At 37.0% G+C, this 11,516-nt stretch overlaps 2 protein-coding genes across 4 annotated transcripts; both read right to left on the bottom strand.

Moving 5' to 3' along the window:
- Positions 1 to 517: 517 nt before the first annotated feature.
- On the bottom strand, positions 518 to 3,286 carry LOC104823052 (vesicle transport v-SNARE 13). Of its 3 annotated transcripts, none has more exons than XM_010554495.2 (6): positions 3,110 to 3,286; positions 2,546 to 2,710; positions 2,034 to 2,092; positions 1,764 to 1,952; positions 1,493 to 1,663; positions 518 to 930 (listed from the first exon to the last, which is right to left on the bottom strand). In XM_010554495.2, the coding sequence occupies exons 2-6, from the start codon at positions 2,637 to 2,639 to the stop codon at positions 778 to 780; spliced, it is 666 nt and encodes a 221-aa protein (XP_010552797.1). In that variant the 5' UTR covers positions 2,640 to 2,710; positions 3,110 to 3,286; the 3' UTR covers positions 518 to 777. The 3 variants fall into 3 exon arrangements, with proteins under 3 accessions (XP_010552797.1, XP_010552782.1, XP_010552790.1); XM_010554480.2 differs by having other exon boundaries at positions 2,546 to 2,700; XM_010554488.2 differs by having other exon boundaries at positions 2,546 to 2,691.
- A 1,720-nt stretch (positions 3,287 to 5,006) lies between these two features.
- Positions 5,007 to 11,136, bottom strand: LOC104823043 (ARF guanine-nucleotide exchange factor GNL1). The gene is made up of 4 exons (XM_010554468.1): positions 10,943 to 11,136; positions 9,447 to 10,221; positions 7,741 to 9,066; positions 5,007 to 7,522 (listed from the first exon to the last, which is right to left on the bottom strand). The coding sequence occupies exons 2-4, from the start codon at positions 10,173 to 10,175 to the stop codon at positions 5,240 to 5,242; spliced, it is 4,338 nt and encodes a 1,445-aa protein (XP_010552770.1). The 5' UTR covers positions 10,176 to 10,221; positions 10,943 to 11,136; the 3' UTR covers positions 5,007 to 5,239.
- Positions 11,137 to 11,516: the final 380 nt, after the last annotated feature.

The following is an 11,516-nucleotide window of genomic DNA, read 5'->3' as shown; positions in this document are numbered from 1 at the left end:
GCGGTCACTTTTCTGATTTACTCGAAATGAACAAAGTCAATCATTGTAAATGAAAAATCCACGTGGCGCGTAACGCTTTTTTTAATTTGTTTTATTGAAAGCATTAGTTCACGCAGAAAATCAATCCGTCAAATGGCCCATTAATTAGGCCCAATGGGTTTGGGTCCATTTTTGCTTCTCTACATTCATCTCGTCAGATCTTTTCTCTCTCTTTTTTTAATAATTAAATCTATTCTCTTCTTTTTTTTTCTTCTGTTAAATAAATATATATTTTTTTGTGGTTGTCCATATATAAGTCACCGTCATGGCAGCTTGCTCGTCTGGTTTAATTAAAAAAAAGGGTTGAAACAATTTTTCCTAATGATATCTGAATCTTGAATAGCAAAGTGTAAGCTCATGATCAAATCTCAAAACTATTAAAGTTTTGTATAATGTTGTAGCTGGTTAAAAGGGGTTGGACTGTATTTGTCTTATCGAGTAATCGTTGGGGCAGTATGTACAATTTAATTGAGGTAAATACGCAAAAATCCGGTGAACTTCCGAATTAAAAAAAAAAAAAATGCAAAGCAAAATCACTAGTGTTGCTTTGCTTAGAACAGCAGAGTTGAAAGAATACAGAAGATATTTTTGCCACTTACACAACTTTCAGACAGGACACAACACTTCACACTTCCAATACAAAAGGATAAGATAGATCCAACAAAACCAACATGGGTTTCTTCAGTTTCAGAGATTTTCACTGGGAATTAAATTCATCAAAGAGAGGGAGGCTTTTACTTACTTGGTGATTTTGAAGTACAAGATGATGATGATGGCAATAACAAGGACAGTGATGATGGCTCCGATTGTCCATTTGTTCCTGTTCATCCTCCTCGTCATTCCCGTCAATATTTTCTTGCTCTTCCCTATGTTCTCGTCCACTCCATGAAGCTGTTGCATTCAAGTCTAATCTCAGTTAAAGCACAAATTCCTATCATTCAGATGCAGTTGATGAATCCAGCCCCTAAGTGCTGGGAACTCTTGAAAAGCAAATGTTCAAGATTCCCGCCTTACCATTAAGGTCACAGATCTTAACTACAAAAATATGACCATTTCCTATATCAAGACAATGCTCAACAATTTCATGTCATCATACACCACCATCTGTGGATTTATGTTCATGACATGTAAAATTTCAGGGATGGTGGTTTCATAAAGGACAAAACTTCAAGGTTAAAAAATGACTTAGGCACAACTTCACTGGATTTTTGGTCACTTTTTTCCCTATTCTCTTGTTTATTTCTTATGAATCCTTTTATGGTTCATTAACTACCATAATCAAACTGGACAATTCTATCAACTTTCAACCTTGATCTCTAGGATGGATAATATTTTCCATAGCCAGTTGATTTTTTTTTCTGGTTAAGAGCTAAAATGAAGCAACTAATCGAGTGGTTTTGTACCAGGGGCAAATCATGAATGGAATTAGAAAAAGTCGTGTGCGGAGAAATACCGTGTTGTGGGCGTGTAAAAGAGACTGTCTTTGAGAGTGCAAGTCTTGAAGGATTGAAACACCAAGTTCTTCAGTTTCCAGCATGGTTCTTCGACTATCCTTGACTCTGTCAGTGGTACGACCCAATCGCTCCGTTGACATCATCAATCTTGATCTTTGATCAGCCGAAGCCTAGCCCATGCATATCAGCCATAGTTGTAAGATGATCTTTTACTATCACAATTGGAATTGGGGAAATAGAAAAGGAAAAGAAATTAATGTTCTTACATACCGTCATTGTGTCAGCCATTCCAGCTTCCAGCAACTCATCCCGGGCAGCTGCATTCAAGTTTCCAGACGTAATTCTCTTCACTTCACTTTTGAGATTGTTCAGATCAGATTTGTATTCCCTCAACTTGACAAGAAGGTTTGACTTGACATTGGGTGGCAGGCTTCTAGCCTCTAGGTCCATTTTCCTGATCTGGAACAAGCGGTACAGCCACCATCAAAGGCAAATGGCAAGACAGGAAAAATCATCATCTGAGCTATGGATATCACATACCAATCCTTCTGCATCCTCCAGGCCTGATTTTATTTCGGATAGCTTCTGCTTCTTTTGTTCTGCAAATCAACAAGGTCTCATCAATGTTATGTTAGTAAAGGCAAGCAAATATCAGAACATAACAACAACACCACCTTAAATCCCAAGTTTTAAATATCAGAACATAATCCTACAAAATAAGAGAAATCATGGCACTAATAGACACTGATGGATATGATTTATTCCAATCAATACCCTAATTTCTGAGTGATTCACAACCTAAGGTAAGAAAACAAAGTGAGAAACTATATCCTTGCAAATGAAGCAAACAGAAAAAATTCCCAGCACTCATGGGTCTAAAGAAGCACCACTGCATCAAACACAAAACCGAAAACAATCTAACTTTTTACAAGCTAAAATCAGTAAATTGTCTCGAAGCAACTCGAACGGCACGTCGATTTTCAAGGAATCCTTAAGGCTAAAATCCTAAAAAAGGAATCATACTCCAGAAAAGATTCAAGATGTCAATATACCTCCATCAAGAGCAATAGCTGAGGTACACTTCTTTGAGAGATTTGCAGAGAGCTCGCAGTATTGACGCTCATATCCTTCGAACACCTCGCTCATCGTTCCCAGAAAAGGCTTTGTCCAAATTCTGCTGAGACAGCTTAAGCCGTACCTAAGATCACTATCCCAAGCTAAATCAAATTTAAAATCTCATCCACATTCCAGATTAATCAAAAAGGCGACAAACCCCAAATTCTCTTTGCATTACCAAAAGAAGGGAAAACCATTTTCATCCATGCTAATGTGAGAAAACAATCCAAAATCCCTCCATATCATCGATTCTAACCTAAATCGTAATACAGGAAAATCGCATGAACAATGACAGATCTATCACAAAGAAAAAAGACATCGGAAATGGGAACCGAAAATGAGCAAAATTCAGAGATCGGAAGGAAGAAAGACAAAGAATCAATGGGGCGCCAGGAAATCGGGGAAAAGAAAGAGTTCACCGCTGAATCTGGAAAGGGAGATTCCGACAAAGATATCGAAAACTGGAAGCAAAAAAGAGAAAAGACGAAGATCGACGGTACCTGAGATGATCGGAGAATCGGAGAGGTACGCGGCAACCTGGATTGGATCGCCGGAGAGAGGATGAAGAGAATTCTGGAACAGGATGATGATGACGATAATGAAGAAATCGATGGGAAATGGTGATTCCGTTAGGGAAATTTAGACACACGGTTGCTTCGGTTGTATTAGCTGTTGACACTTTCTCTCCTTTACTTTTCCCCAAGGGATTCAATTAGGGAAAATGAATTTCGACAATTATTAAAACCTAAATGAAAAATTCCATATTATGTAAAATCATCACTTAAAAAACCCTATACTATAAAGAATATTATTTTTACGATAATATCAATTTTAAAAAAATGATAAAGCTAAAAAAAACCTCCAACTATTACAACTACACCCAAAAAAAACTTTATTTAAAATTAATTATAAAAAACCATCAACTATTAGTTTGGAATAAAAAAGATCATCAACTATATAAATTATTTAAAACTAATCTTCCATTTTAAATTTGTTATAAAAAAACATCAATAATTAATTTTAAGAAAAAAATTATTATTTATCTAAATTACTCAAAACATATAATGTTTTACATTAATTATAAAAATCTATTAAATTTGGACAGAAAACATATATAATTTATATAATCCTAAAAATCACAATAAAAATATAATATTTATTTAAATTTATCATATTGTAATATTTTAGTATTTCGATAGTTCCAAACTATTAATTTGATTTTTTGTAACAATTAATTTTTTTTTCATAGATTTCTATAATAATTCAATAAAACAAAATCATCAATGATTTGAAGTTATAAAAAATATTTCATTCTAAATATAAAAATCTATAGCAAATAAAATATACTCAATTTACAATATTACATGTAAAAATTACCATATTTTTATTTTATTTTAGAAAATATATATATATATATATATATATTATCTCTTATATTTACAACCAATAAAATATACACAATTTACAACCTTTAAAATATTAATATATGATAAAATTTTAAATATAATATTGACAACAATAAAATATACTCAATTTTAAGTATAATATTTGTATATTATTATATATAGATTGATGTTTATAATATTTATATAAATGTTAAATATTGAAATGTTATATTTTTCTTGTACTTCTAGAATTATTTCTATATATTTTCTATTTAAATTTTATAGATTTTTATAATAAATGTAAAACATTATTATTTTTTTGAGTAATTTAGATAGATGATAATTGTTTTTATTAAAATTGATAGTTGATAATTTTTTATAACAAATTTAAAGTGAAAATTTGATTTTAAACAATTTATAAGTAATTTTAAATAGAAGGTTTTTTTGTGTAAGTGTGAAAGTTTAAGGTTATTTTTAAGTTTGTCCCAAAAAAAATATCAAGATAATCATTTCGAATTTCAAATTTTGATTTGATTATACTTGATTAATTTATTTTTAGAAAAACTATAATATTTAATTTTTATATTGAATTTGATTTATCTTTGGTTGAAAATGATAAAAAAATAAAATTTGACTATTTTCATTTTAAATTTACATTCACTTTTATTTTTTGATTATTAAAATTATAATCATTTGATGTTTATAAGATGACAGTTAAAATCGGTTCGATTTTTCACCTGAATACATTGTTATGAACACACTAGAAGTAGTAGAATGCTTGACAAATAACATTTTTATATGAAAAACCTCCTAATTTGATCTACACACATAATAATAATAATAATAATAATAATAATAATAATAATAATAATAATAATAATAATAATAATAATAATAATAATAATAATAATAATAATAATAATAATAATAATAATAATAATAATAATAATAATAATAATAATAATAATAATAATAATAATAATAATAATAATAATAATAATAATAATAATAAAAACACAACAAAGATGGCAACATTTTCATACCAGAAAATTAACGAATTTGTGGGGTAAAAGTTTTAAGCTATACTGCAAAAAATTCAATATAGTAACTCAGTGTTCCTCTTTTCTGATCCTCCTGTATATTACTGTACTGCCATAAACCTTTTTCTCTTTCTCTCTTCCTTCAAGTCGTAGAAACAAATAAGATAGAAAAATTCCGACCAAATCTTCCGAGCTTCTTCAGTCTTCAGGCAGGAGTCCCGTTTTCCGGTAACAGAACTTCTCCGGCCTTGGCATTTTGTCTCTGCAAATGCTCGATTTCGTCCTGAGGGAAAATTTCGGAGAAAAGTGAAGGACAGGTCTTCTTTACATGGAGCCATGTCAGTTGCCAGAAGCTGTCACTGCCAACGTCTTCACCTGGCAAGAGAATTCCCGATGTCTTCATGACCAGCAACGTGTTCTTGAGGAGCTCCGGGATGAGTTCGTGGATCTTCTCGCTCCGTTTTCCTCGGAATTTCGCCGACATGTAGGTCTCGAGACGGATCAGGACCCCGAGCCAGAGTTTGCAGAAGGAGGGTTGCTTCCAGAGGTACTCGAGAGACTGTAGGAACGCCTTTGACATGAGCTTTGTGGCGAGAACGAGTGTTTCCTCTGCTGATTTCCCAAAGGTTTTTCCGGCCTTCTCTCGGGAAATTTCGAGGAGTTCGTCGAGTAATGGGAAGATGACCGAGTCGAAGCACCGGAACCAAAGATCCGGCGGTAATGGGAACCCGTCTGCTCCGGCTACCGATCTCTGAACCATTAAGATGGAATGGTTTCTCACTTCGTCTCGTTGATCCAGACATACCCTTTTGAGGCTGTTCACAAGTCTTATCCACATCTCGCCGATGTCTTGATTTAGTTTCTCGGCCGCATCCTCTCCGACCGAGTTTTTAGCCTCGCGAGACCATTTTCCGAGACAGAACACAGAGTTTGCCATTAAGTCAATGGCTGAGATAGACCGAGAAATTTCGCCAACTCGGGACTCAGCAAACTGTCTTGCTGCGTCCAAACAGAGAATATAGTTTGACGGTAAAAGGTGAGCCCCTTCCGACATTATAAACACAAGGGCTTCGAATCCAGACTCGGAAGCTTCTGGATGCCGGGCTGTGATGGATAGGAGAGATATGATTGTGCGCCACCCGATATGTGATCTGATGTGGGTTGCGTTTGCTTTTACGAGATGAGCGACTTCTCGTGTGATGGTTTCACAATATGCATCAGCTACTCGGGCGTTGAGCTTCAGGATGAGCTGAAGTGACTTGAGAAGTTCATCCGTGAGGTTCTCCTTGTAAGGCAATAATCTTTGGCATATCTTCAAGAGACCAAATACAGCTTTTTCCACGAGCGTGGATGGAACTGAAGTTGATTGAACAACATTTGCAATGTACTCGTAAACAGCTTGCCATATCAGTAGAATCCTGTCTCGGTTATTCAGCGTGATTGTAATCAGTAGCTCTAAGCAGAAGACTGCACTGTCTCCGTCTTTCTCCGCTGCGGTTATGAGGGGGTTCACAAGCTGTTGCAAAGACTCGGCTTGGAGGAATTTGCTCTCAGAGAATATGCTATCGATGTGAAAATCTTTCACTATCTCACGAGCTTGCTTATGAGCTGCCAGCTCTTCCTCGGTTGGCTGTGGCTTTGTTTCCTCCGTATCAAAATACAAAAGTTGGCTAAACCGACCAATTAGACTAGATGATCTACGAGGTGTGGAAGAGGAATGAACCTGCATAACCGGTAAGGGCATTGTTGAAGGTCTTTCCTGCTCTGGGTTACTAGATGACGGCTTGGTATCCTCGGTCGCATCACTGGCCATATGAGCTGGTAAAAGCTTGAGTTTCTGTAAGCTTAAGACGCATTCCAGTACACTTTTCCAGCCAGAACGGATATAGTCACCGTATTTATGTGCAATCGAGAAAACTGCTGCAGTTGCCATTCGTGTTCTTGCATAATCCACTAGAGCAAGAACAGTTTCATCCTCGGATAAAGGCGCCAAGAGGGGCGTGAATTTGCTCAGAGACACGACCAGATCGTTCAGAACACTATCTAAATGATAATATGCTGAAAGTTTAGCAATGGCCAAGAACCCATCAACACATCTCTGTAAAACACCCTCTTGCTCTGCTTGATCGAAAACTACTGATGCAGCTGCTACAGTGGGACCGGACAGGATCGAGAACATGTCTCGGTCCAGATGTGCCGAGGCATCACAGATGATATATGGACTGGTTTCTCTTGACTTGTAGATCACACTAATCCACTGGCTGGCTGTCATTATTGAGAAGCCAGTTTCCTGATCCGGGATCATCAAAATTTCATTCTCACAGATGGAATGATAAAGCTCGGACAAGTATTCTTTTGGAAGGTCTTCTCCCCCATTGATGCACCGATTGTTACGGATGAAATCAGATTCAGTCATCTTTTTCTTGACCTGCACGTTGTGTTGATCCGTGTTCAGCACCACTGCATCAAACACAAAACCGAAAACAATCTAACTTTTTACAAGCTAAAATCAGTAAATTGTCTCGAAGCAACTCGAACGGCACGTCGATTTTCAAGGAATCCTTAAGGCTAAAATCCTAAAAAAGGAATCATACTCCAGAAAAGATTCAAGATGTCAATATACCTCCATCAAGAGCAATAGCTGAGGTACACTTCTTTGAGAGATTTGCAGAGAGCTCGCAGTATTGACGCTCATATCCTTCGAACACCTCGCTCATCGTTCCCTTGCTCATAGTATCTTTCAGAAAAAGCCTCTAGGACCCTCTGTATCTTCTGTGACTCACCAGGCAACCTGAAAGTACCCAAGAAAAGACGGAGGGCTGTGTCTAGGTTCATGTGGCGGAAGTCAAACGTTTTTGCAAATTCATGAAGCACCTGAACACAGAATGGGTCGTGATTTCCCAGAAAATCTCCTATGAGGTTCTTATCTAAACCACATGTATACCTAAAGAAAGCTGCCACACTCTCTGGGTCAAGGATCTCAGGAAACAAGTGCATCCCTTGGAGAAATTGTAAGCCCTTTTTAGGATCACGGTTGAAATGATCAGCTCCAACCATCAACCTTTTCTTTACGTGTTTGGTCTTACGGACAAACGGAACCCAAAAGTTGGGATCTCCATAGTTCGCGCATCTTACCGTCCAAAACGCTTCATATGCCTCTTGATATGTAGAAGCATCCACAGCAGGCAATAATTCCTCACCTACCCTCTCAGCCATTCCCTGAACCATGGAAATTAAACCATCCAAGGCAAGTATATGCATAGCAGATAAAGGCCCATTGACTGGGAAAGCATTCTTGGATAACAGATTTGTGACGTCCTCGAACACGTTAATGCAGGTTATATCACAGTCAAAATTAGCATACATTTCAGCCATAAATGCACGCTGTCCGCAAAGATCAACCAGGGCCTCCATGGCAACCTCCTGTTGTTGGTACGAAGACCCATATTTGTTCTGTGCAATCCTCAGAAGAACGTATGAAAAGAAAGCTTCAAGCTGTACCTTAAGCTCAGTGCGCAGATTCAAATAGAGATTCAGAAAGATGCTGCAAACGGTAGAAAGAATCAGAGGACTCATTGATAAACCAAACTGCATCAGGTTACAGAATAGTTCATCCTGGATCAGTCTCAACAACTTTGGGTGTTCACGGAATGAAGATCCTCCTAGTTCTATAGCAGAATTTATTAAACCCAGAGCAAAAAGAGGGACGTCTTCATCAAATGCTATAGGATTAGATCTGGAGCTGACTTCATTGTTCTCTCTGATGTTCAACAGAGAACACAAGAAATGAAATATCTCTACCATGCACGGGATACCAAATGGCTCCATCATTGCATTTTCACCGTTTTCATCTACATTCACGGAATCGTTTACCTCAGTGCTCCTTTCACCGTTCCTCAGTCCTGTTTCTGGAATTTCCGATACAGCACTTGAAGAATTTTTAGTAGCGCTCGGAGTATCAGATTCACTACCAATATTTCCATTTTCTACCTGTTTATCTAGAGAATTCTGATCCCAGTCCACTGTTCCCACCTAAACAGAAAAAAAAAGGAAAAGTTTCAGAACTTTGCGTGCAAAAAGTAGACTAAGGTTAGTATCTACTAGTTTGACAAATGCAATCCAGCTTAAAACTTGAACACTTGGGTCAAGTGCATAAACTTTAAGAAAATAAAATTTCCTGCTATGCAGCGCGCAAAATGATATCGCTGAGTTAGTAAAATAAGTGGTGTCAGAAACTGTGTAGCTTGGTGAGCTAGATTTTATGTCCTTTTGATCATAAACTTCCACCATATTGGTATAGAAAAGTTCGGAGAACAGCTAGCGTCAGGAAGAGTTCAAACACTCTACCTATAGGAGATGAATGAATCCTACATATCACCAAAAGGTTAATAGGAACCAATAAAATAATTTACCGTATCCCCAACATGTGATCTGCTTCCATTAGCCAATGAATGCTCTGATGGGCTGATATAGGACAGCTGCGAGAAGATGCATCTAACCAGTTCATGCATCGTGTGACGTGCTATACGCTGCAACAATTCACTTTTGGAGCTTGATTGATGAACAACACGCAAACATGTGTTGACAATGGTGCAAACATCAAGATTACTCAACCGAAAAGATGCCTTACTTTTCACGCAAGCCAGAAGAACCTGAAGTATCTTCATTAGAACCACTTCCTCTGAGGCTGGATCAGTTACCTCAAAACGGCAGCTCTTTACGGCATCAACTATCAGATGTATTGCCTCTTCCACATTTACAGTGTCAAGGGTAAGAATGTCGAGGGTTAAGATCTTGTAGACAGATGACAAAGCGACACCAGTAATTGGAGCCCCAGTTTCATCGGACCGTATAACATCCAAAAATGGCTGGATATACAATTTAGGGTCAACACTTTGCCAATTGCTTTGCCAAGAAAAAATCTGCTTACGCAATTCTTTCAAAGAATGGACAAGAGAATGTTCTAACTGGTCATCATCTGGGATATAGCGGACACCCCACCGTACATTTCTCCGCATCACAGCCAGCACTGCACTGATTTCGGAATTGATCGTGGATGCCAGGGCACCTTTCGAAGATTTGGAGTGACAATACTTGAATGGGTTGCTTCCTGAGGGAGAACTTAAATGCCCCATAGTCATCCCAAGCTCTTGGCTCCAGAACAAAATCACACATGAATCATGCAGCCTGCAAATTTATGTAAACCTACATACTTAGACAAAAATAAACAAAAATTACAGAAACAGCTTACGAACCCTTGACAGAAAATGTCAACAAGCAAAGCAGAAGCCTCAACAAACCAACATGTCCAACATTTATATCTTAGATTACATAATAAACAAAGATCTGTAAAAACTCAAAAGAATCATAATTTTGCTCCACCAAATGACACGGATAACATTCAAGAAAATCAATCCTGTCAGAGGAACAAACTTCCACAGTATCCGTCAATGAAAGAGTTTGGTTTTTCAGACACAGAACCACAAGTCTCCATCCACTGAACTCTACAAGTTTCTCTCTCCGGCGCTCAATATCTGATTTCCTAAACCTTAACATAATTCAAAAACAAATGCAGCGCTGATCTCGAAAATCAACTCTTCCAATCACAAATTTTACAGTTCCAGTAATTGAAACTTCACCATGGGACACAAATTCCGCAAAAATTTGGTTACTTTTAAAGCAGAAATGGGACCAAAGCAAAAAAAAAAAAAAAGAACACGAAATTCAGATCTAACTGAGCTCACTAGGAACGGAAGCAATCCGAAAGAAATCTCAAACCAGCAAAGAATACGGGTCTCGTGAGCTAATCAAAATTCAGTTAAGCGCCTAACGAAATCCCAGCCCGATTTAGACTGCTTGGAAACGGGAAGGCGGCGGAGAACGTGGATCGAGACAAAGATCAGTGTACCTGGTTGGAGATCACGGCAGAGAGACTGTTGGCAGAGGCTCAAAGGACCAGCAAATTTGGCGGATCCTCCAGGAGAGCTCGGGATCGGGGTAGACCGGAGAACGGAGAACGGAGATCGCTCTCTCCCCCTCTCTTTTTCTTTTCTTTTATTTATTCCTCCCCACCATGTTTCCCTGATACGTTTGATGTTTGTTCGACGATCTATTTTTGTACTTTTGCAAGGGTATTATTATTATTATTATTATTGAAAAAACAAATAAGGAAAACCAAACTGGGTATATGATTTATACGGAATATTAGTATATCAAAGAGAAAAAAGTTAGAGACGATTTATTTAGTCAATAATCAAATAAATAAACTCATTTTAATCAAATAGTATATAACCGACCAGACTAATTGAAAAACTGAATATTTTTATAAAAAAGAAATATTTTTATTAATAAAAAATTAAATTAAATCAAACAGAATTCAATATAAAACTAAAATAATAATAATATTACCGTTATAAAAACTGTAAAAACCCACGAGAGTAGAGGAGAACGAATCCGGCACCACTGGAGTCGTATAATTTATG

The sequence above is a fragment of the Tarenaya hassleriana genome, unplaced genomic scaffold, assembly GCF_000463585.1.
Source record: "Tarenaya hassleriana unplaced genomic scaffold, ASM46358v1 Cleome1, whole genome shotgun sequence".
Classification (NCBI taxonomy): Eukaryota; Viridiplantae; Streptophyta; class Magnoliopsida; order Brassicales; family Cleomaceae; genus Tarenaya; species Tarenaya hassleriana.
Note: the sequence above shows the minus strand (reverse complement) of the source record. Positions and strands in the feature narration are given on the sequence as shown.